Source organism: Cuculus canorus, chromosome 8 (assembly GCF_017976375.1).
Source record: "Cuculus canorus isolate bCucCan1 chromosome 8, bCucCan1.pri, whole genome shotgun sequence".
NCBI classification, from domain to species: Eukaryota; Metazoa; Chordata; class Aves; order Cuculiformes; family Cuculidae; genus Cuculus; species Cuculus canorus.
This window is the reverse complement of record NC_071408.1, coordinates 22,696,189-22,721,222: the sequence shown is the minus strand read 5'-3', so window position 1 is coordinate 22,721,222 and position 25,034 is coordinate 22,696,189. Positions and strand designations below refer to the sequence as shown.

Sequence of the window (25,034 nt, the reverse complement as noted above, 5' to 3'; positions counted from 1 at the left end):
CCTCGGCGGCAGCGGGAGCGGCAGGAGGAGGAGTGGGGGGCGTGGGGCGGGCAGTAGGGGCAGGAGCAAAAGGGAGGAGGGGGGGCAGTAGGGGCCGGAGCAGCGGCAGGAGGGGCAGCAGCAGCAGCAGCAGCAGCAGCAGCAGCATTAGCAGCAGGAGGGGCAGCAGCAGGAGGGGCAGCAGCAGCCGGAACAGGCGCAGCAGCCGCAGGACGGGGTGCACCCTCGCTTCCCACCATGGTGCCTCGCCGGGTGTTCGTGGTGGGCGTCGGAATGACCAAGGTAGGGCCCGTCCCGGGGTCGCTGTGCGGTCTCAGCCCTGTTCACAGAGAGTGTGGATGTGGCCCTGAGGGAGTGGTTCAGAGGGCACGGTGGTGCTGGGCTGATGGCTGGGCTGGGTGATCTGAGGGGTCATAGAATCACTAGGTTGGAAAAGACCTCTTAGATCATTGAGTCCAACCATTCCTGTCTTTTCCAGCCTCCATGATTCTGTGATTCTAACCCCCCCCCCCCCCAGCTTTTTAAATAACTTTTTTTTCTCCTTGCTACATGAGATAGGAGGAAATAAAAGGTAACAGGCTTTGTTCTGTCAATGGTGTTTATTGGACTGGATCGCAGAACGCAGTTTGGAAGCTATTGGACTCTCACTCATTTGTGGTGCGCTCAGGGAAGGAAGGGTAGCGTGGAAAAGACAACTAAAACTTGTCAGACACCATGTCACATCTGAAGCGTTTTATTATTGTGTCTTTTGGATTTGTATCCTTTCTTAATCATGTCATGTCTGCTAAAAATTTGTATTCCTTCTCTAAAGAACAGTCTGTGTTTCCTGTCTGTGTAATTAGTGCCACAGACCATGCCTTTCATTTTCAGGAGTGGATTATCCCAGTTACAAGCTTAGTGTGATTTGAGAAGTTGTTAGTACTCTTTCCACCTCTTTATTAGCCCAAGAAACCTCTGTCACTCTTACACACTTTTACAATGATCAATTCAGTGACTGGTTTTTTCTTATGACCTTCAGTATGAAGGTTCTCTATCTAAGTTAAGGAAAGGAGGCACTGCAGAAAGTACAGCTAAGTGTTGAGAAAGATTGGAGTTGGGGAGGTAAGCGTAAAGACGTAGCAAATCAACTTTTATATACTAACAGTGAACATCAAATAATTTGTAAAACTGTAGTAGTAGTGTGGGGATTTTTTTTTTAGCAGTCATGCTTTTTGTTAATGATGTAAAAATGCGGAACGTGTATTTGTTGGTGTACTTGAATGAGTCATACTACAAAGAAAACAGAAATACCAGCTGTACTCCGGTGGTGAGAGGTAAGGTATGATATGATTTGTAACAAAATGGAATAAGGCTTTGGAAAAGGAACCATATGTAAATTAAGTTCCATACAAACAACAAGCATATTCTTGTTACCAATAGGAATATAACAACATAAAGTGGAAGGGAAATATCTGTCAAAGCCTTAGTGAATATTATGGCATGTATTATAATGAACCGGTGAAGGTGACAGTCATTCTCTGTCTCACCCACAAGCTTTGGACTGGGTTATCATCCATCTCCATGCAAACCATGGATCTTCTTTAAGACTGAGAAAAATGGTCCTCAGCTTGCAGGAAACTGTACTGTTTTCTGTTCTTGGCCATGACATGGTCTGGTATGTCCTGCAGGACATCCCAAGTAGCCCTTGGGAATTGAGCAGATTTTGTCCATGCACTTTTGGGTCAATTGAATTAAATTGTTTGCATTATATATTTAAAACTGATTGTTCACAAACCTGTTTCTAAGTTAAATGTAAAGCTTCTAACTGTACCAGTTTGAGCAAAAGATGTATTAAATCTCACTGTGATTTGTTCTTATTTTTTTTTCCTTTTCTTTTTTTCTTGGCAGTTCACAAAGCCTAGTGAGAAGAGCACTGATTATCCAGACATGGCTTATGAGGCAGGTAATTTAATAATAAAGCAAATATTTAGTGTGATTGCTGACACTTATTTAAAGTCTTTTTGTTATATGTATGGAGGAACAGCTACTGTTCAGTAAATAGATACATATAAAAAGCAAATCTAAAACTGATAAAAAACAACACTTTCTTCACAAATTCCATAACTGACCTGTTCAACTCACTGCCTTCCAGTACTGAGGTCAGAAGGGTAGCTTAAATTTAAACTGGACACTTAAATAATTTCCTAAATTGCTCAAACACTATTTGATTGGGACAAACAACCTTTGTGCATGAACACAAAATTGATTGCATGAAATTTTCTTATAAAGGAGCTTGTTCAGAACTCAAAATTTTGCAAAATTGTACTTAGGAGAGTTAAGGTGAAAGACTGTCTTAACCATTCACATCATAGAGTAAGGAATTTTATCACTCTTTTATTTGTGAGTGCATGAACCATGCATATACTGCACTACTTCGCTTGTTATGTTGTTGTGAGAACTGCTTTTTTTTTTTTCTTCAACTTTTAATTTTTTTTCAACTTTTAAACTTTTTTAGGTCAGAAGGCTTTAGCTGATGCTGGGATTCCTTATTCATTGGTGGAGCAGGCATGTGTGGGTTATGTTTATGGTAAGTAATGTCGTTTGATTGGGATGTGACATCTGTGACATTTGCAGACATCTGTGTGGGTAAAGTTTTATTTACATCTGTGTGGATAAAGTATGGGGGATCCCGTCAATTTCATGTTATAATATTTAGTTGTGTCAGTTTGTAGAATTGTCTCAAAAGTTTTAAAAAATATTTTTCGTGATGACAGATCTATGTATGTTTTTTTGTGGAGTTTATGGAAAGCCCTTGACTGTGTCTAAGTCCTTCTTAGCAGAAAGGAAGACACCCTTCTGTTATCAGCACTTTTCAGCACCAATTTCAGCACCATAGCCCCGTAACAGTTACTATGAAGAAAATTAACTTGATCCCAGCCAGACGCAGCACATTCTCCACCCCTTATTCCATACAATTTATGTCACACTCAGGTCCCTATCCAGTATAACCTCATTAACCCTCACCCCTCTTCCCATCCTTTGATACAATTGTTTTAGTCCCTTAGTCTATGGACCACTCCTGCAAAATGTCCACAAAATATCCACTGAGTTCATTTAGTCCATGAGTCACAAATGAGTTTTTTAGATAAAAATGCGACTTAACCGAAGTCGATGGCAAGGTCACCCTATGACTTACTACATGGAGGAAACATATGGAGAAAGGAATGGGTTAGAATCGATTTGGACTGATTTACCTTTCTGCATCCCCAGTCCCTGTGTAAGGGAGACCCTCCCATCTAGTCATGAGATTCAGAACCTTTCTGAACTCCTGCTCAGGGAGAGTCTAGATGTGGCTGGGTCCAGTTGTAGTCCTGGACTTGACTAATTGTCAGTTTATGGCTAAGAGATACTGAGGGTAAGAATTATATGTGTTTATAGCTTAAGGATTATACGTGCACAGCTGCTTCTCTGTGTTACTTAGCTAAGATTTCAAAGTTTCATCACGATTTCCCACTTCGCTTACCTTCCATCTGGGCGTCCAGTGTCTGTTTGCTCAAAGTTTGAATCCAAGGTTTTGCAAAGCAGAAGCATCGGATTTTATTAAATTATTTAATGAAAGGATAAAGCAATACGATCAGCTCTGGAGAGAGAGGCTGACAAGAACAAAGAAGTCCCTGAGCAATTGTACCCTTACAGATTATTTACCTACCCTCACATGATGGTTCAATTCAGTAGTAATATTTGGGTCTAGGGTCTTCTTTTCCTCATTGGATTTCTTTCGTGTCTTTCAGATAGGTTGCTATCTTGTCTAGTTGCAGCTGTTGTTGATGGTCTGTATCCTTGATGCCTCTGTACCTTCTGATTTATTTTGATTCTGGAGGTCTAGCTGCTTCTGTGAAACAGGCAAAGCTAAGCAAACAGCACACTAATTCACACAATGTTATATATAATGTGATTTAGTCTACTTAAAATGTTACTTAAGCTAAACAAGTAATTCCTGCTAAAGAGGAGAGTTGCTTGGCATGCAGTCCAGTTGCTGTCCAGGGAGGATTCAGATGGGGCTCCCCAGTGATCTGTCATTTGTAAAAGATCTCATTGCTCTGAGGAGCCCCCTCGAGAGGTGTCCCAGTGCACAGGGAGATCATTGCCATGCAGCCACACTGCCCAGCAGGGTGAACTCAAAGAAAGTTCACTCAGGCTGTCATGTTTATGGGATAAAAGTGGTTGACTTGTGGTCAAATCACATACAGTAGGAGAGGTATCCATGGGGCTCTTTATACCCACAAGTTATTGGTTTTCAGTGTTGCTCTGCCCATGGGTTTCATAAAGGAGTTTTCAGTTGAGCCACAGCCCAGGCCTTTGCCTCCTTTGGAGCCTGTACCAAACTGCGGTTGGTTTGGTTGAGGGAGATTAAGTGCATCCATCACACTATGACTTTGGGATTTATCTGTTACGGTGATCAGTCAGGACAGGAGAGGTGGTGTGTTGCATGGAGTTGCTGGGCACCAAAGCCAGCTCAGGTTGGGTCGCTGTTGCACTTGCACTGTGTTTTGAAAGGCATGTCCTCAGTTGGTTCAGGTGGTTCTTGCTATCGTAATTCCTGTAAGACACAACTCAAGTCATGGGTTACAACAATTAAAATTTCCATTATAATCTCCACCCCTGGTTCCTTTGGGACAGGCTATAGGGTTTAACATTGCAATGAACTCATCCCTTTGCTCCTAGCCTGGCTAGCAGCAAGGGGTTCCTTCTATAGGAATTCCCATAACGTGCAACTCGAGTCCTGGGTTACAACAAAGTAAAGGTTTTTGCATTGCAATCTCTGCACCTGGTCCCTTTGGGCCAGGTTATAGGGGCTTAGCATTGCAGCAAACTCCTCCCCTTGCGCCTGCTCCACCTTAGACATACCCACAGACTGCAGCCCCTTAGGAGTGTACCCGCTCCAAGTGGAGCCTTATCTATGAGCCACAGTCTTTTCAGGGGCATAGCTGCTGCGGCATAGACTTACCCACAGCCACAGTTGCTTTGAGGTGCAACTGTTCCAGCGTTGCTGTATCCACGGGCCACAATACCTTCGGAGATATACATGCTCCAGCATGGCCTTACCCGCAGTCATAGTCCCTTAAAGTAAACCTACTCTAACATGGCTTTGCCCATGGCTGCAGTCCCTCCAGGGGTGTACCTGTGCTGTCATGGGCTTGTCCATGGCCACATGCTTTGAGGTGTTGCAGCATGACCTCATGCACGACTTATGCTTCATGGTGTAACTACTGCAGCATAGACTTATGTACAGCCACAGTTGCTTTGAGGTCTACCTTCTCCGGTGTGGAGTTATGCATGGGCTGCAATCCCTTCAGGGGTATACCTGTGGTGGCACAGACATAGCCACAGCCACAGATGCTTTGAGATGACTTACTCATGGCTACAGACACTTCAGGGTGTCCTGTGTGGGCTTTATCCACAGGTAATAGTCCCTTTGACTTTAGTTCAGACTGGAGTTCCAGCCTGTCCAGCACAGCAGCACAGAAACAGCAGTGATCCCCATGCCATCTGCTAGCCCAGGCACATGGCCGTTGATGTTATAAAAATGTTCCCAGGTGCAGCAGAGTGAGATGATCAGCAAGTGCAGCAGCACAGTAAGCAGCAAAAGCAAAAAGCAGCACTAATGAGTGCTAGACTGATACACAGTAAGGCAAGCATGCATAGAAGCCTGCTGGTTAACGGCTAACCAGCAATAGCCGCTATAAATTCTATCCAGCACATTCCAATCAAACCTGTTGTTATTGCAAACCCCATGTTAGGCACATAAAAGGGCTGTTGGGGTTTAATCTCAGCCAGCAGCGCAGCACCACACAGCTGCTCCCTCATTCCTTGTGATGGGATGGGAGACAGAATCAGACTGGTAGAAGTGAGAAAACTTATGGGTTGAGATAACGACCATTTAATAGGTAAAGCAAAAGCCACACATACAAGCAAAGCAAAACAAGGAATTCCATTGCTACTTCCCCTCAGCAGGCAGGTGTTCAGCCATTTCCAGGAAAGCAGGGCTCCATCACGCCTAAAAGCTAATTCGGAAGACAAACACTATCACTCTAAATGTCCTCCCCTTCCTTCTTCCCCCAGCTTTATATTGCTGGGCAGTATGTCATGTGGTGTGGAATATCCCTTTGGGCAGTTGGAGTCAGCTGTCCTGCCTGTGTCCCCTCTCGGCTTCTGCTCGCTGATGGGCTGGGGTGAGAAGCAGAGAGGCCTTGACCTTGTGTAACCCCTGCTCAGCAATGAAGAAAACATCCCTGTACTACCAACACCATTTTCAGCACCAAGTCAACACGTGACCCCTATACTAGCTACTATGAAGAAAATTAACTCTATCCCAAGTAAAACCAGCACAGCCCAAAATCAAACAGATTTCTAGTAGACGTGCTCAGCAGAAGCTTTTAATTTGCAGTCACTTCTTACTGTGATGAGATGAGATAGTGTTAAATGACTGGTTCAAACCTTTTCTGGTCATTCCGATTCCCAGATGCATGATGTCCATCTCAAAGCTGTCTGAATCAGGTTTCTCTTAGTGAGGAGAGTTTTCCATTTATTTTCTTCCTGTTTCTCTATTAATGACTGTATTACAGCAACTGAAGTAGGGTCAGTCAGCTCTAATCCCTGCAGTGCCATCCAAGCCACGTCTTTGTGATAGTTTTGTCCATTGATTCAAAACTGTTTGTCACAGAAGCAGGACAAACTTCTCTTTTTAAAATCTGATGATTTTCTCGTTGTTTCTAAGCTGCTTGTACTGTGGACACTTGAGAAAGTTACTCAAGATGACAATTCAGAAGTTCAGGTTTGCAATTTGAAGTGGTAGCCTTGCACATGCATTGAGGGATTTCTTTTTGCTGGTGAAATTTGAGTATGTACCTTATTTTAATGTTGTGTCTCTGTATAAAGGTGACTCAACCTGTGGACAACGAGCTATCTATCATGGTCTGGGTTTAACTGGCATTCCTATTGTTAATGTCAACAACAACTGTGCTACTGGGTCAACTGCTTTGTTCATGGCCAGACAACTGGTAGAAGGAGGTGAGTTGTTTTACTCTGGGGCTGGATAATACTATATATATAATATATAGTTAATATATATAGGATAATACTACATATATAGGATAATACTATATAATATAATAATATTCTGTGTTTCTATGAAAATAACTTGAATGAAGAACAAAATAGTGAATACGTGACTATTCTGAGTTGTAGATGTCCTATCCTCATAGACAAAATTATATTTTCTGCCTCACTCAGCTGAAGAGGTTGATCACTTGTGTACAAAAATATAAGACCAAGCACTTGAGAGTGGGACTCTCCATATGAACTACAGCATTACGTGTGCACCTAAGAGACTGTGATGCAGTAAGATGGTGTATATAGATATAAATATCCTGTGTCATAAGCTGTATAAACCTTCTAAGTAGTAAGGCAGTAAGTAAGTAAGTAAGTTTTTTCTGGAAGGACTGTTTGGAGTAGTGCAGAACAAGTTGCATTTTAGTATTGCAAGACACCAGACTCTGCAGGATGAAAAGGAGAGAAGAATCAGCTAAGAAGTTTAGCTTTTGCACTTTTTAAATTTTTTTCTTTTTAACTTGAAGTTAACATGAATATTTGACTAACACGTTGTTGGAAGAGAGGTGAAGAGAACAATGCCTTATGACAGACTATGCTTTGAACTGACAGATGAGTGTTTCCTTTTGTTTCTCTAATTCCTTTATGGACTTTGATAATTTCTTGTACTTAAATGCTGATGTTTCTGTAATGGAAACTACAGCAGCACTCTGTATCACTTTTTCTCATATTTGTAGCAAACATAAGTGCTTGGTCATCTAAGATAATTGCTGTCAAACAAACAGCTTAAAAATAAACACAGACCCTGTAGTGATCTCTCATTCTTCAGTATCAGTATGTTTGTATGAATAGTGTTCCCGTCCCAATCTGACTTTCTTTCAAAAATGAAGAAAGAAGGAAGAGCAGCTGGTAGGTGTTTACATGTATTTCATGTAAGTGAATAGTTGTTAGTACATAACGTCATTTATAAATACATTGTGTTTTAAAGAGCCACAAATTTTATCTTAAGGTTTGGCAGACTGTGTTCTGGCGCTTGGCTTTGAAAGGATGGCGAAAGGATCCCTTGCTGCAGGTGTAAGTGTCTAAAACTTTATACATTTTGTTGAATTCATAGATGAAATTCACTCCTCAGTCTCTGAGACATGTTCTCATAAATACCAGTTGATTTAAATTGCCACTGCAGGTGATTACAAAATAAACGATTATTTTGATCCACTGAAACTTGTAATGAGTTTTATGATTCTGATTGGAGCTGTGATATACAAATTTTGTATGGAATGCTTTAAAATTAATTTTATGTAGTATGTCATACCTCTAGTATTTTGCCAAGAATATTTTGCAGGGTGAATGGGGAATAATGAAAATACCAGATAGAATATTAAAGCATTGAGTGATTGAAGGGTCTCTCTCAAAATGACACAGCAAATCAAAGAAAGAATCTGGGTCTTCTGGCTTTTGGCTTGATGCTTACTCAGTTGACCAATTAACACACTTCCCCCAAAAGTAAAGGTATCTGTAAACCTTTCTTTCTTGTCTCTTCTTTGTTTTTACTGGAGAAGTGTGTATGTGGATTTGTTTGTATTTTGCTTTATGGCCCAAATGTCATTTAACCACAGAACTGCCAAATTTCATAATGTACGCAGAGGTTTGATTGAGAAAAGTTAAATTAACAACTGATTGAAATGAGTAACATACTTTGTGGTATTTCATTAAAGCTTCATTGAAAAAAACTAATACATAATTAATTTTATAAGTTAGAACTATGTTAACTATAGGATTTAAAACTGAGGTGAAAAATACCTGAAGACCTCTGCTGAAAATAGTGGCTGTGATAGAAATCACATAGGAGTCGTCCTTGACGTGAATCAGTGCTGTGATTATAATGTTAAGCATTTTCTACTTATTTACTCTTTTATAGTTGCGAAATTATGAATACTTCAAAACAAGTCACTGAAGTGCAACTTACTGTCCAGTGGAACTGTTAAAATATCGGAAAAAACTGTATTTTGCTTGAAATCCATGGCACTTGTGTGATGATGTTATAAAGAAAAGGAAATTATGACTTGCTTCATAACTGTTCCTCTTCTTTTTAGTTTTTAGACAGAACTAATCCAATGGACAAACATTTGGAGGTGATGGTAAATAAATACGGCATAGAAAGTGCTCCACTAACACCTCAGATGTTTGCAAATGCTGGCAAAGAACATATGGAGAAATATGGTATGTTAAAATACATTTTTCACTGTCGTCTTTTAATGAAGTGATTTAAAAAATATATATTAGGATTTAATTTTTAAAAAGTGATAGGATTCAGTGTCCTTTCTTTTACCCAAGTGCTACAACTGCAACATCTACAGCTAACACATGTGGGAAAACATTTAGATAAAGAGTTTATTTACAGGAAAGTTGGTAATATTTGGCAAACAAAACCATAAGGAGACAAAATTAAGGCTCTGATACAAAGTCGTAATCCTGCTAATGGTATGGTTTGTGCCTCTGTAAGGTCTGGCTGATAAGGTTGCATAACTTCCTGCATTTTGTCGTTGTGTCTGGATAGATAGGCTCGGGATGGAATTGTCTGACAAAAGGGTTTGGATATTTAGAATAGAATCATAGAATCATAGAATAGAATCATGAAATTGTTCAGGTTGGACAAGACCTTTAAGATCATTAAGTCCAACTGTAAACCTACCACTGCAAAACCCACCACTGAACGATGTCCTTAAGTGCCACATCTGCCCATCTTTTGAAATACCTCGTGGGATGGTGACTCAAGCACTGCCCTAGGCAGCCTCTGCCAGTGCCTGATAACGCTTTCCACGGAGAATTTTTTCCTAATATCCAGGCTAAACCTCCCCTGGCACAACTTGAGGCCATTTCCTCTCATCCTATCACTTGTTACTTGGGAGAGACCATTTGATTCAATGTGCCGTACTAGGCTGTCGCTACTGCTTTTTCTTACTGCTTCACCGGACAAGGGAATTGGCTCCAAGGTAACAGGCTGGCCTGTTGAACATCTTTTGTTTGCACTTAGTTATAGATGAGTATATGGAAAACATTTAGACTTAAGACTCCAATTTTCCCTGCAGCTGTTCTGCACTGCTAGGAAAATGAGTATTCAAGTTTCAGTAATATAATAATGCCTCAAACTGCTTGTTTCCTATGTTTTTATTAGTAAGTGTTAAATATACAAGTAGGATGTTTTGTTAGCCAAAACTAAGCTGTATGTAGTAGTGTCTATCTAATTCTTAGACCTAAGTTGAATTCTGAGGGAAGCCTTGATAATGTTAAGTTTTTTGTAAAGATGCCTGTAAGGGTCAAATTCTTATTATGCAATATTTAAAATGCTATGTTAGCACTGGCCGGGTAAACAAAGTATTTCAACACAGCTCTCTTTCCCCTTCCAGGGACAAATCCAGAATACTTTGCAAAAATTGCATGGAAGAATCATAGCCATTCAACTAACAACCCGTGAGTAATTGTATCGAACATACGTTGCTGTTAAAAAAATCGTGCAAAGCTGTGTATTATTTTTAGAAATACTTTGCAGAGTATATTCTTTATTATGGAAGAAGAATTATATCGAGCATAAGTTCTATATCCAGTGCCTTATATTTTGTAAAACCCAGCACTATAGCTGCCTAATATATGTGATATTAGTATGTCAATTGCTAAGGGCTGTGCTAAAACTAAGATGACATCTGTATGTTTTTCTTAGGTATTCCCAGTTCCAGACAGAGTACACGCTAGATGAAGTTCTGCAATCACGCAAAATTTTTGATTACTTGACTGTCTTACAGTGTTGGTAAGGAGAGGACTTAGCATTGTGAAATAAATCTTGATGTTAAGACAAATAGGGTTGGACATCTCTTTAAATAAAAGTCTGTTTGCGTGTGAAGTAAAATGTATGGATTATTTTAAGTAAAACTTCTTGTAAATAAAGCAAATGTGGGAATTGTGTCTTGACCAAACACTACCTAGATACTTGCTCACAGCATAGTACAGAAAGCTGAAGCATGTTTTGTGCTTTGAGGCTCTTGCATCATTCCATATCTTTTACCAATGTGATCCATTGCTGTTAAGTGTTAATTCTTCTCTTCAGCCTCTCTTGTACACTCCCACAGTCTTGTTTTTAACAATGTATTCTAGCCAAGTAGAAGCTTTGATTTTTTCTAGATTGAAAACCTTAATGACACGTTTCTGTTTTGATGTCATGCTTTTCAAATGTCTGTATAATTATTACTGAAGGTGTTCAGCAAACACTGATGGTGAAACACATAGTTTCAGTGGCATCAGCCAAAGAAAGTAGTTTTACATTTGTCCTTTTTGGTTTTTTTTGGTTTGTATTGGAAGATAATTCTGTGGAAGATTGACATTACTAATTTAGAATGATGACTTCATTATTTTTCTTTCAATCAGTCCAACATCAAATGGTGCCGCAGCTGCAATTTTGGCTAGTGAGGACTTTGTGAAAAAACGTAAGTTGCAGACAAAAGCTGTGGAAATTCTAGCCCAGGTGATGGTTACTGATTATCCAAGCACGTTTGAAGAAAACAGTTGTATGAAGATGGTAAGTTTACATTTCTGTATTCCATGATACTTCTGGGGGGCTTTTTTAATACCTGCAAGTCCTAATAATGCTGTAGATGTTTTCATGTCAGTAATCAAACAAATTTGTGGTGAATATAAAAGTAATTTTGTTTGGGCAGGTGGACCAAGCAAAGAGTATTGTTGTGGAATAACAGGAAGAAATTTATAAAGAGGCTATCAAAACCCTGTTTTTTAACAAATTTATTTAACCATGTCCCTAAGCACTTCATTCACCCGTTCCTTAAACACCTCCAGGGAAGGCGACTCAACCACCTCCCTGGGCAGCTGTTCCAGTGCCCGATGACTCTTTCCGTGAAGAATTTTTTTCTGATATCCAGCCTGAACCTCCCCTGGCGGAGCTTCAGGCCATTACCTCTTGTCCTGTCCCCTGTCACTTGGGAGAAGAGCCCAGCTCCCTCCTCTCCACAACCTCCTTTCAGGTAGTTGTAGAGAGTAATAAGGTCTCTCCTCAGCCTCCTCTTCTCCAGGCTAAACAACCCCAGCTCTCTCAGCCGCTCCTTGTAAGACTTGTTCTCCAGCCCCCTCACCAGCTTCATTGCTCTTCATCGAAATAACCTGATGGATATAGTCATGATTATTTGCTTAAGTAGAACGACGGGAAAAACCTAAATGGCAACATACGGATCCCACTGTAAATTGACTAAAATAATTGGATGTAAGTCAAACCATTAGAATACCCAATAGTTTCTGTTGCAGTCGTGTTCTGTTTTGGTTTCAAATACAGCTCTAGTCAGTTGGCTGACAGAAAAAGGTAGCAAGACAGTTTGAAGATGGTCTGAGTCATGAAAAGGAGCAATTTGGCTCGTGAGCCGTTTTGATAAAAGTTTCCATGTGTCAGCAGCAAGACTTGGAATCCATTATTTCTTTCTATACAATTTATACTGTATGAATATTAAACTGTGATATGTGATGCATTAAAACAAATTATGATGCCACTTCCTACAGGTTAGCTTCACTTAGAGGGAATGTAGAAATGAAAATGCTAGTTATGTTTCTTTAATGACATTTTAACTGCAATTTCTTCTTGTTGCAGGTTGGCTATGATATGACTAAAAAAGCTGCAGAAAAATGTTTTGAAAAAGCAGGCCTAAAACCTACAGATGTTGATGTGATTGAACTTCATGACTGTTTCTCAGTTAATGAGCTCATTACCTATGAAGCTCTCGGACTTTGTCCAGAAGGTAACAGCATCACTGGAGATCATTGTTCTACTAAAATGGAAATCTTTGAAAGTATTTTTTTATATGTTCATATAATCAGAACTTCGAGCTGTCTACGGGACAGATCTTCTATATTTGAAAATCTTATTAGCTGACCTCATAAGAGGGAAAAGCGAACTACCAGTGTAGTGACATAAGGAAGACCTGCAAACTCTAGAATTAGTTTAACAAATGAACACGTTAACCTGATTTCTGAAGAAATACACAAGGAAAATTAAAATGTTGGACAACTACGTGGAATCATACGGCTAACCTGTGTGGCAATGGCTCTTCTAAGCAAGCAGAGCAAGGACATTAAGGACTCCTGTTATCTTTCTCAGTGTTATATGCCTTTTTCAGGGCTGTATACTTACCTACCCCAAGATTTCCATCCATCTCTGTATTTCCTTTAAGAAGATAAAAGTTTGACAAGAATTTTTTTTAGAGGGCCATACCGAGTTACTCATTTTTCATATGACTTTTTAAAAAATCCTGAAACAACTTTGCCTTTGAAAATACAGAGTTGTTGGCAAGTTGTGAACACACCTCTAAAGTCAACTGTATGACAATGCACCACCTGTCCGGATTGATCATAGAATCATAAAATCGTTTGGGTTGGAAAGGACCTTAAAGATTCCAGTTCCACTCCCTCTGCCATGGGCAGGAACACCTTCCAGTAGATCCAGTTGCTCAAAGCTTCATCCCACCTGGCCTTGAACACCTCCGGCGTGCAGCATCCATGACTTCTCTGGGCAATCTGTTCCAGTGTCTCACCACCCTCAGAGGAAAAAAAATTCTTCCTAAAATCTAATCTAAATCTGCCCTCTTTCAGCTTAAAACCATTACCATTACCTCATTACATCCTTTATCACTGCACTCCCTGATAAAAAGCCCCTTCCCAACTTTCCTGTAGGCCCCAAATTATGTTTTGCCCAGATTAGTTTAATTTCATTGAAATGAATGGATTTGCAGCAGGTTAAATGGCAGTGGAGCTTCGTTCTATGTATGTAAGACAAACCATTAAAATTTTCCACTGTAGAGGTTTTTGTCTGATTTCAAATAAATAATGCATTGAACTGCTATTTCAGTATTAGATATATTGAAGGTCTAAATGTATTCTTGCTTTGCATAAATAATCACCTGAAGTAATCTTTCTGTAATTTTTTAACTAATTTTGAGAAAATACCAGACTCTGTCACTAGATGGTGTAGTAATCCTGACCTTCTCACTGAAACAAAAGTTCGTAGGTCTTCAGGAAGACTTTTTATGTTTGTAGGTCTTCAAATATTTGCCTTTGAATGCTTGCCATTTAGAATTATAGAATCATAGAAGATTTGAGTCAGAAGGGACCTTAAAGATCATATAATTCCAACCCCCCTGCGATGGGCAGTGACACCTCCCACTGGATCAGGCTGCCCAAGCCCCATCCAACCTGGCCTAGAACACCTCCAGGGATGGGAAATCCACAAATTCCCTGGGCAACCTGTTCCAGTGCCTCACAACTGTCACAGTGAAGAAATTCCTCCTTATGTCTAGTCTAAATTTGTCAGGAAATGTGGCAGCATTGATAAGGTAGGCCGAAGAAGCTGGTACAAGAATAAAGGAGTAAGGGACTGGTTAAAAAAGAAGAGCTATTTGGTGAAGGCACAGGAACTAATAGTTTGGAAAGCTAAGCAATTCTAAGCATTAGTATTATGAGCGATTTTATTTACTGTCTTAAGGTCTTAATGCAGCCCAGGGTACCATTGGCCTTCTCTGTGGCAAGGGCTGGTGTTCAGCTTGGTGTTCACCAGGATCTCCATGTCCTGAGGGTCACAAACTACAACTAACCCCTCTTTTGCGAAAAACATAATTAGCACTGCACTTTCATTAATAAAGTAATGAACAGATTCATAACATTGGTTATATCATAATATATCAACAAAACAGCTCATCAGCAAACTTAATAAAGCTTCTGTATTAAACACTAGGCCTTATACTACTTTTCCATGTTATTTCGGTAGAATAAGCAACTCTTACTAATGTAGTCTGGATAATCTGTTCCTTGTAAAATCTGTGCTGTAGTATTTCTTAGGTTTTGGCTGACAGGCAGAGTCTTTGGTTAGTGACAGTAGAATTGGAAGAATTTTTTTTTTTAAATGAACATTTTTCTTTTATAAATACTGTTTTCTAGGAGGAGCACGTGACCTGATTGACAGAGGAGACAATACTTATGGAGGAAAATGGGTTATTAATCCTAGTGGTGGCTTGATTTCAAAGGGACATCCACTTGGTGCTACAGGTATGCAAAATCTTTTCTTTTAGTCATGCTGGTTAGATATGACATACAGCTCTTGGGAGGCACATGCTTCCCACTTTTATTTGTCTGTATGAAACCTGAGGGTTTCATAAAACCAGAGGAAGCTCCAGCGTTGATTTGCATTTCCATCTAATGCAGGCATTAGAGGAGGTTGACCATGTAGGATTGCTTACCCTTAAGAATTGGAGAAGGAATTTGATCATTAGCACTTACCTAATTTTATGGTGCTTTTCCTTCTGTTGTCATTAAAACAACCTTCAAAACAGCTTAACTTTTTTTCTAACTAATTGCTCAATGGTAGAACTTCCATTGAATGTAGTTTGAGTAACTATTTTCATGTGTTGTCATCCTTTAAAATTCAGGTTTTGGAGATTTTTACTGCATCAGAATAGCCTGTTCCCTTGTTAGCTGTCATAAGAGCTATTATCTGTTAAGCCTTGAATGTCAAAATATTTATCTGATGTTTACAACAGAAGCTCAGTTAGTCACCGTTTCCCAGCAACATAGGTTTTCCTTTTTCTTTGTTTTGGTTTTTGTTTTCTTTGAACTGCTACGCTTGCTTCCAAATGAGATGGCTCTTGGATAAACTTTGTTTGGATATCTGAAGATAATTTGCCTTCCTTGTTTGGAAATGAGAAATTGTCAGAAAACTGAAGAAGAGGAAACCTTATAACACAACAAACCTTACTCTAAATGGCTGTAACAGCTAGATAATCTGCAGCTAGAGCGGGGGAAGTACTAGGAACCTTAGGAAGAAAAACATTCTAGGTTAGTGAGACCTGTGACATCTGTGACAGGATGAGTGTTACATTGCTAGGTTTGTGTTAAATTTTTGTAGGTTACACAGTGATAAATGTAGAGGCAATTAATGGTGTACATGTCTCTCTCTTGGCATGGGATGGAGGGAAGAGTCATTACAATGCAGAACGTGACATGTCTACAGACTGTCAGCTTAGTTTCACTGTAAGGCAGCCTTGTGTGTAGCTATATGGTAATCAGAGGTCATCTCAGTCATCTTAAATTTCTACACTGTTCCAGGGCAGGATGTACCACAGCACACATTCTCTCCTTGAAGCTGAGAGTGTGTATGAAACTTGTTAATGCTCATCTATGACTGGAGTTGGGAAACTCCTTACTCATCCTCTTCATCACGTTTCAGTTGGAAATGTGTAAGCTGTGGTGGATAAAATGCAGATTCCTCCTCTGTCTAGGGGAAGGGAGGGGATGGGATGGGGCCTTTGGGTAATGGAAGGACGAAGAAACGTGTGTGTGGTTGAACTGGATCACAGTTGCAGAAATAGCTGATGGAATGGTTGGGAGAGTGTGGGTAAGTGGGAACTGAAAACCAGGGCTACACTGAAAAGGAATTCACCAGCATCTTAGTCCTCCCAAGAAAATAAATTTCTAGGTATCCAAGCTGCCAATAATTAACTTTGCCAAATCCTATTGCATGTATGCACTTAATGTCATAGGGAAGGCTGTTTGTGGAGCATACCTGTAGGAAGAAAAGTTTAGACTAGGTATTAGGAAGAATTTTTTTCACTGAAGATGGTTAAACAGTGACGCAGGTTGCCCAGAGAGGTGGTTCCCTCCCCCAGGGCCACATCCCTGGAAGTTTTCAGGGCTGGGCTAGATGAGGCTTTGAGCAACCTGATTCAGTGGGAGGTGTCCCTGCCCATGGCAGGGGGTTTGGAACTGGATGATCTTTAAGGTCCCTTCCAGCCCAAACCATTCACAGAATCACAGAATGACTCGAGTTGGAAGGGACCCGCAAGGATCATTGAGTCCAATTCCTATCCCTATGTAGGACAACCCCAAAATTCACACCATGCGTCTGAAGGCAATGTCCAAATGCTTCTGAATATTGTCAGGCTTGGTGCTATGACTGTTTCCCTGGAGAGCCTGTTCCGGTGCTCCATCACCCTCTGAGTGAAGAACCTTTTCCTAATAATCCCGGGAAACATTCAAGGTCAGGTTGGATGAGGCTCTGAGCAGCCTGAACCAGTTGAAGATGTCCCTGCTCTCTGCTGGGGGGTTGGACTAGATGACCTTTATGGTCCCTTCCAACCCAAACCATTCTTTTATCCTATGATTCCAGCCTAAAGCTGCTGAAATGGAAACCAGGATGGGAGCCGCCAGCTGCCTTGGCCTGGGAGATGCACAGCAGAGCTGCCAGCAGCGATTGCTCCACAAGTGGCTAGCATTTCACTCAGAGACCTTGGTTTATTATTATTGTTGTTGTTGTTATTACTACTATTACTATTATTTTTATTATTATTATTATTGTTATTATTTCTTCGATGGAGAAGCTTTTGCATCGTACAGCGGCGCTGTGCTCGTGATGACCAGAGCAGGCCCTGGGAGCATCCTTTGGGATGTTATAAACTGCAGTGATTTAGTTTTAGGTAGCCCTGCAAGAAGCAGAGAGTTGGGCTCGCTAACCCTAGCCGGTCTCTCCCCACCTGGGATGCGCTGTGCTGGGATGCGGGGATGCTCCAGGGGCCGGTACCTACGTGCGCTCTGTGCTCGATTCCCCAGGCCTGGCGCAGTGCGCCGAACTCTGCTGGCAGCTGCGCGGCCTGGCCGGGCGGCGCCAGGTCCCGGGGGCAAAGGTCGCGCTGCAGCACAACCTGGGCCTGGGCGGCGCCGCGGTGGTGACGCTGTACGGCATGGGCTTCCCCGGCGCGGACAGGTGAGCGGCGGGGGGCGGCGGGGCCGGCGGGTCCTCCTCCGGGCGCTGCCGCACTGTGCGGGGTGCCCGACTGCAGGGCCCATGCGTAGAGTCCCCGCCTTGCAGGGTCCTCACCTTGCAAAGGGTCCCCGCTTGGAGATGCCCACCTTGCAGAGTGCCCACTTAGAGGGCTCCCGCCTTGCAGGGTCCTCACCTTGCAGAGTGCCCACTTGCGCAGTTCTCACTTAGAGATGCCCACTGTGCACAGTCCCCACTTATCGAGGGTCCTCACCTTGCAGGGTCCCCACTTTGTAGGGTCTCCACTTAGAGGGTCCTCACCTTGCAGAGCCCCCGCTTAGAGAGTCCCCACCGTGCAGAGTGCCCTCTTAGAGGGTCCCCAATGTGCAGAGTCCCCACCTTGCAGGACCCCCGCCTTGCAGAGTGGCCTCCTTCAGAGTGCCCACTTGCAGAGTCCCCACCTCTCAGGCTGTGTTTCTGCAGAGCACTGAGCAAGAAGACACACTGCTGAGCACCAGTGCCTGTGCAGCATTTGTGCAGAGGTCTTGTCATTAGACACTGCCACTGTGGTTTCAGTCATGGTGTGAACTAAGCTCATTTTGAGCCTTGGCTGTGGTCACTTATCTTCATGTTTCAAAATTTATTTGTTTTAGACTGTTTTTTGCCCCTGTGCAAGGAAGAAATTGCACTGTAAGTTAAAATTTGCTCAACAGTTGGAACTCTTGTGTACCTACGGTGCTGCAAGTGTGTGCAGACATTATACCTTACACAGTGCCTTATTCCTAATAAACAGTACACGCTGAGAGTTGTGAGTTATTGAAAAGATAACAGCTCACATGATTTCCTGTAAAGAAAAGTCTAATGTTTGGAGGAAAAAAGGCATACTAAACAAAAAAACCCACCACCCTTCCAAGTACAGAAGAGGCCACGTTAAAATGAATTAATTGAAACTCAAAATTTGCCAAAAAAAGCAATACATCCATGGGACTTGACATACCCACCGCTTTCACTGCTAAAATTGTTATTGGCTTGGTTTCATGAATAATTGCTTTCAGCTGTACGTGTTGCATGTGGTATTCTAAGTCCTTGTTAGAATTCAGGCATATTACTTGTCCAGTCCTGGCTAAAGAATCTGCATTTGCAATTGGAGCGCACACTTCAGAGTGAGAGGAGAGCACTGCTTTGAAGCTGTCTTGTGATCTGCTGTAGTTCTGTGCTAGGATGGACAGGAATTGAGAGAAAATACTGAAAGTTTGTAATTAGACCAGAATTTCAGAAGATACTTTTTTAATTCACGGTTGCCTTTATATTTTAATTTTTGACTTTGCTTAGAAAGATTGAGCTATTCTCTCTGGGTATGATGGTCTGGGTTTTAAAGCTTGATGCCAGTACTTTCTGTTTGCTCTAAAGGCATGTGAGCAGGAAAATCCAGAAAGAAATATTCCTCTCCCAACTCGTATTTCTAATGTCTGCTTTAGCTAGACTTGTACAGCTCCTGGAAGGTAATGAGAGAAGCAATTGGACTTTGGAAGGCTGCACCAATAACTTTCTGCAGTGCAGTGTCAGAAGTGATAATAATCCTATCATTTCTGTGATCTGTAAGAGGTTGGACCATATGAGAAAATACTATCCAGGAATAGTCAGGTTTTCCTCTGGATTCTCTTGAAACATGCTCAAAAAACTTTGCAGTGGGTGGTGGTACACAGTTTTAAATCAGGGGCAAAGGTTGTTATAGGGAATAAACCATTTTCCATTGCTTTGAGCTTTGTCTTTAAAGATACTGCAATTTAGGGAGCAGGGAGTCTGTTGCTGTTTGTATACTGCTGTTTGTATACGGCTAGAAGTAGTGCCTTCCTGTCAGAAAAAACTTCGCATATGAAGAAATTAAGTCTAGTCTACTACAGCTCACTTCACCTTTGTTGGTAGTGAGAATTTTTAAATTCTTTCTTAGGTGCAACTCAAAGCAGAGAAATCTTAGCAATGCCAGTTGCATCTTACATTAGAGAAGCTTAAAAATCTACCTGATGCAAGGGGTTGCACTAATGTGTGTCAGACTTTGGAATGAAATAGTGCGGCTAATCCATTCAGATGCCGCTTATGTAATTGAATGATGTTGTGTATTATGTAATTAAGAGAAAAGTGGTGACATTTTGTGTTTATGGAGAGGCTTTGTATCATTTTTCCTACAGCAATGCACATAGACTTAATCATCGGATTCAGATCTAGGCTGTAATTAGTGGCTTTAGTAATAGCTGCCAAGAAAGTACATCAGGGTAAATGACAACAGGACTCGATGCATTTTGGATTAGTATTTGAAACAGTTCTGCTTTTTTTTTTGACACCATACAATTCTACATCCTATAAGCCTTGGTTTATTAACAAAATGGATGTGTCTTCTTCAGGTGTCGTCTTCTTTGCTGTTGCTGCCCTCAGGAAAAGGATTTGTTTTGCTCCCTCCACTTCCCTGAAAGAAGTTATTTCTCTGAGATAGCGCATGTTCTCCTCTCTCTCGTGTGGCAATAGTGATTGCTGATTTATCTAAATAAGATTAATGATTTACTTCTATTATAAAATTACTGTCCTGCCTATACATGCAAAACCATCCAGATACTTGAAGTGGTTGTAATTCAAGCTGTCAAGCCCATCAGAGGCCAAGCTTCACTTCGATGTCCTGTAGTTGCACTATGCTGCTGAAGTGTTTCAATGTGGCTGTTCTTGCTGGTGTTAGGCCTCTTCATGGTAATTTGAAGATGCTGAAAATGTGATTAGAGGTGTGTAAATGAGTGGGTTTTTCATTTCAGCAGTGATCGTATTGAGGCTGTGCCTCTCAACGCAGCTGTTGATGGATTTAAGTCACATTTGGTCTTCAAAGAGATTGAAAAGAAGCTCCAAGAGGTATTTGACTACTTCTTTTTTTTAATTTATGACATGCGAAACCTGATGAGAAAATAGTAGCATCACTCAGTTCTGCAGTACTGGTTGTTGAAACAAATGTTACACCTTTGAATTGTGCTGTGTCAAATCTTTGGATGCTCTGCCATGGTTTGAAATGATTTTTTTTTAAGATGGTTCCTACCTGCATAAGGGCATTTCAGTAAAGGCAAGTTTAGATTGAGTGTGAAGAGCTTGCTGACTAGCACGGGAAACTTTGCGTTTGATGTTTGATTCTTGCTTTGTGATTAGAAATAAAAATCACATTTTGTCAGACTTACATCAAGACAAGACTGTAGAACAGTGGTCATTTTTCTTAGTTGATAGATTTTGGTATGGATAGTTATAGTTTGTGAGCGGGGGGTTGGTTAGTTGATTGTGGTTTTTTTTTTTAATTTTCCTAGTAAAGGGAAATAGATAGTTCTGCGTTAGTAGAAAGAGTAAAGGTTTTTAAATTACTTTCTGTTAAATTAAAACAATTTTAAAATTATTTTGAAGTAAATGAATAATTTGCACATTACATGGTCATTACAGGAAGGAGAGCAGTTTGTCAAGAAAATTGGTGGCGTCTTTGCCTTCAAAATAAAAGATGGTCCTGGTGGGAAAGAAGCAACTTGGATAGTAGATGTGAAAAATGGTAAAGGCTCTGTGGTGGTTAATTCAGGTCAGTGCTATTTTATTATGTCATTGCAGAAAACACATAATGAATATAAATTCGTATTTGGTTTAAGCTATAGTGATCTTGAGCAAAAGTGGTATAAAGATACTTTAATTTTATGCTTGTCTTATTACTGACATTTTTAATCCATGATGTTTCTGACCAGGAATTAAACAGCATCTACTCTGAATTCTGTCTAGATAGCTGCATGTTTTCTTAAAGACTCCAGACAGATCTGTCGTATGACTTTTACAGGAATCGGAATTTAAAACAAAATTCAAACCTCAGGGATTTTGTTGTCTTTGTTGTGTTTGTAGGTGGTAAGCTGGTTTGTTACTTCTGCTCTGCAGCTAGTTAAGCAATAAAAGTCAACTGATTTCAATGTAGCACCAGCTGGCATAAACTTCAATTTCAATTTTAGAAAAGACGGACCTAAATAAGGCACAGACTGGGTGGTGGTGGGGAACTCCATTAAAGTATTGGAAACAAAGGATTTGTACCCTTGCCGTGAAAATGTCTTGTCTCGTATCTGGAGTCATGCATACTAGTAATGTAAATAAAAAGCCAAAGACAACAGTCTGTCCTCGTAATCTCCTATATCCATGAACCTGCATCCTAAAGCTTTTAATTAAACACATGACAGGGAATTTGATTTGGAATTCATTGATCTGAGTTACTTCAAAAAGAAAAGCACTGTTTTCTGTTGGATGGACACCTTTTTATGAGAGAGTTAAACTTAATAATACATTGAGTTTAGGAGAAGATGTGCCCTTTGGTATAATGTATCTATCAGAGGTTATTAAAATAATTTTTCAGCTTATTTCTGGTAGGAAGTTCCTAAACACTTGTAGATTTGAATTCATTCAAATGAGTGCTTTTAGAATTAACTTGTTGTTCCTGTTGAAGGAGAGGGCAGGAGATGCCTGAAATGTCAGTGATTAATATTTTCAGAGCATGTCATGGGGAAAACCACATTTATTCTCAGTTGATCTTAACACTAGCAAATTTAAGCTTGATAAAACTTTAGATAATTGTCAATGCTTGCTGTTAACATTCTGTCTGATTACAAGTAAATTAATAATTCTTATCAAGGAATGATTTTGCTTAGCACATTTTAGAAAGGTTCATCTTTCTTCAGTGTTGGGCTGGCCTGTGTTAATAGGTGGCACAGATGCCTGTTGGATATTGAGTGATCTCCTGCTGCTCTTGTTATTTGCACATACTTTAGGTACCATTTTGCTAACCTGTAGCATCAACAGGTTCATTGTGGAGTTGTGCTGCCTATTACGGTTCCATCTCTCAGTTTGAATTTTCATAGTTGACTCTGTCTTACAGATAAGAAGGCGGATTGTACGATTACAATGGCTGATGCTGATCTATTAGCTCTCATGACTGGCAAAATGAATCCTCAGACAGTAAGTATAGCAAAGATGAGATGAAAATAAGACTGACTCATTTGTTTGTTTTGAGTGTGTTTAAGTTTAATTTAAAAAAATCCCCTCCTCCAAAACTGCCATGGCTGACCTGACAAAAGACAATTCTCTTAACAAATTGGCAAAAGTAGGAATACTCAAGAGACTTCTGAACAGCTGTATCTTATCTCACATATCCTGCAAGAAATCTAGAGAGGGATATAGTAGTGCTTGATTTGTAGAGAAGAGGGGGAAGCTAGTGTTTGCATGTTGGCCCTGTGTTTGGAGGGCTTTATACTTATAGCTGGTAGTAGTGCAAGGAGTAATCTTGGTGCTGTAAAATGGAAATTGAGGTGAGCACCCACTGAATGCCTATGATTATTTGTTTTTTTAATTCCTCAGTGTGTCAAAAGCAGCCATAGTGTACAAGTAAACTGGGTGTTTAAGTTAATTTTAAGTTGCTCTTCCATACTTCTAAATTTGAAATGCTCTGAGTAACGTTCTTTTAAGATTTTTTTGCCTCATAGTCACAGGGTAAATGAGAATTTTCACAAAATAAAGTGCATCTAGAAGTTTGAGAGGTGAAACAAATCATGGAAATGTTGTGATGTTCATGTAGGAAATCAGAAGCAATTGCAATTTTACATCTACAATTGGTGTGTTTTAGTGCATGCGGTTCATCACGCCGTTCATCTTTTTAAGAGGTCTGGAGGAAAAAAATCCAAATCTTCAGCATGTCAGCTTCACAAAGTAGCTTTGTAAAATTGAATTAATCAGTGACAAAACCAGTAATAGCTCAGGGGATGGGATTTGAGTAAGAAATCAGTTGTTGCATCAACTGTGTGCACTATTGCTTTATTGTCTTTAGCTGAAATAGTGGACTTCGATGAACTGCCATCACCAAACTGTTTGGTGTGCTGCCCTGCTTTTTATACAGTTTCATTATTGTGATAATCGAAGAAACAAGCAATACTAAGTTTATTTTCCTTAGGTTTTACAAATATAATAAGGATACAACTTCCTCAGTTTACTATTATATCTTCTAGTGTCAGCAAATACATCTGTTGGTGAATGTTGAGGTGTCTGCTAGAACAATTGGAATTATAAAACTGCAGGCCAGGACCTGCACATACATCATAGCTTGTAACTTCTGGGAGGGTTAATATGTTGTATTGCATTTCATGTTATCTTTCTTTCTTTTTAGGCATTCTTTCAAGGCAAATTGAAGGTTTCTGGGAACATGGGCATGGCAATGAAACTTCAGAATCTACAACTTCAGCCAGGCAAAGCTAAACTTTGAGCTCATTAGGGTGAAGAGTCAGTACTTGATATTCTTGACAAAAAAGTAGAATAAAACTAGACATTATCAATAATGTGGTGCAGACTGGGTTTGATTGGACCTCTCTCACCTAAATTCTGTGGTGAGAGACCTTAATTCCCTTAATAAATTCTGTCAGTTTCTTTATGGCAAAGATTTTTAGGCTAAGCTTGAGGCACTAACTCTTAAAAATGGTATATGGTGGGTATTTGTGACAATTTTTGTTTTAATTAATATGAAAACAGTTTTGAAGCTTAGAGTTGAATGAGGCTGCTTGCTGTTGTTCAGTTCAGCTGGGAAGGGAGTGAGGCAGGTTATAAATTGTTTGAAATATTGATTGAATGAGTTGCATTTTTTTTAGAAATGGTTATTGGTCATACAAATGCTTTCAGACTACCATTCTAACAGATTTGCTGCTTCTTACATTAAAGTGGTCTTGTAAAGGGGATCTCTAACAACACTTTTTAGAACAGGCTTTAGGAATTTGCTATAGAATACTTTTCTTATTACTACTTCGGAACTAAAAAGTAAACAAAATATCCAGAAGTAAGCAAGAAGCAGAACATTGCTTTTGAGATTCACAGGGTTTGAATCTCAAATCTTCATCTTGAAATCTTCATCTTCTCAATCTTCATCTTGAAAGAGGATTAGGTGTGCCAGGAGAGCACAGAGAGAGTGTAACCAGTATTTTACCTGTTTTCTCCTGAGAAAATCTGGTGTTGATCATTATGTAATTCTTACCAGTAATGTAAAAGCTTTATCTTCTGTTTTGGGAAAATGTATTCTGGTTGGAAGTTTAATAGAAAAATAAATATACTTTTTCTCTTC

The 25,034-nt window shown here is 40.2% G+C and overlaps 1 protein-coding gene across 2 annotated transcripts; it reads left to right on the top strand.

The window, feature by feature from the left end:
• The first annotated feature begins 135 nt into the window (after positions 1 to 135).
• On the top strand, positions 136 to 25,034 carry SCP2 (sterol carrier protein 2). Of its 2 annotated transcripts, none has more exons than XM_054073173.1 (16): positions 136 to 282; positions 1,888 to 1,942; positions 2,495 to 2,566; positions 6,919 to 7,050; positions 8,099 to 8,163; positions 9,183 to 9,309; positions 10,497 to 10,560; positions 10,808 to 10,894; positions 11,509 to 11,659; positions 12,734 to 12,881; positions 15,073 to 15,180; positions 17,737 to 17,890; positions 20,692 to 20,782; positions 21,353 to 21,482; positions 22,812 to 22,891; positions 24,093 to 25,034. In XM_054073173.1, exons 1-16 carry the CDS (start codon positions 238 to 240, stop codon positions 24,186 to 24,188), a joined length of 1,605 nt encoding a protein of 534 aa, XP_053929148.1. In that variant the 5' UTR covers positions 136 to 237; the 3' UTR covers positions 24,189 to 25,034. The 2 variants fall into 2 exon arrangements, with proteins under 2 accessions (XP_053929148.1, XP_053929147.1); XM_054073172.1 differs by having other exon boundaries at positions 20,689 to 20,782.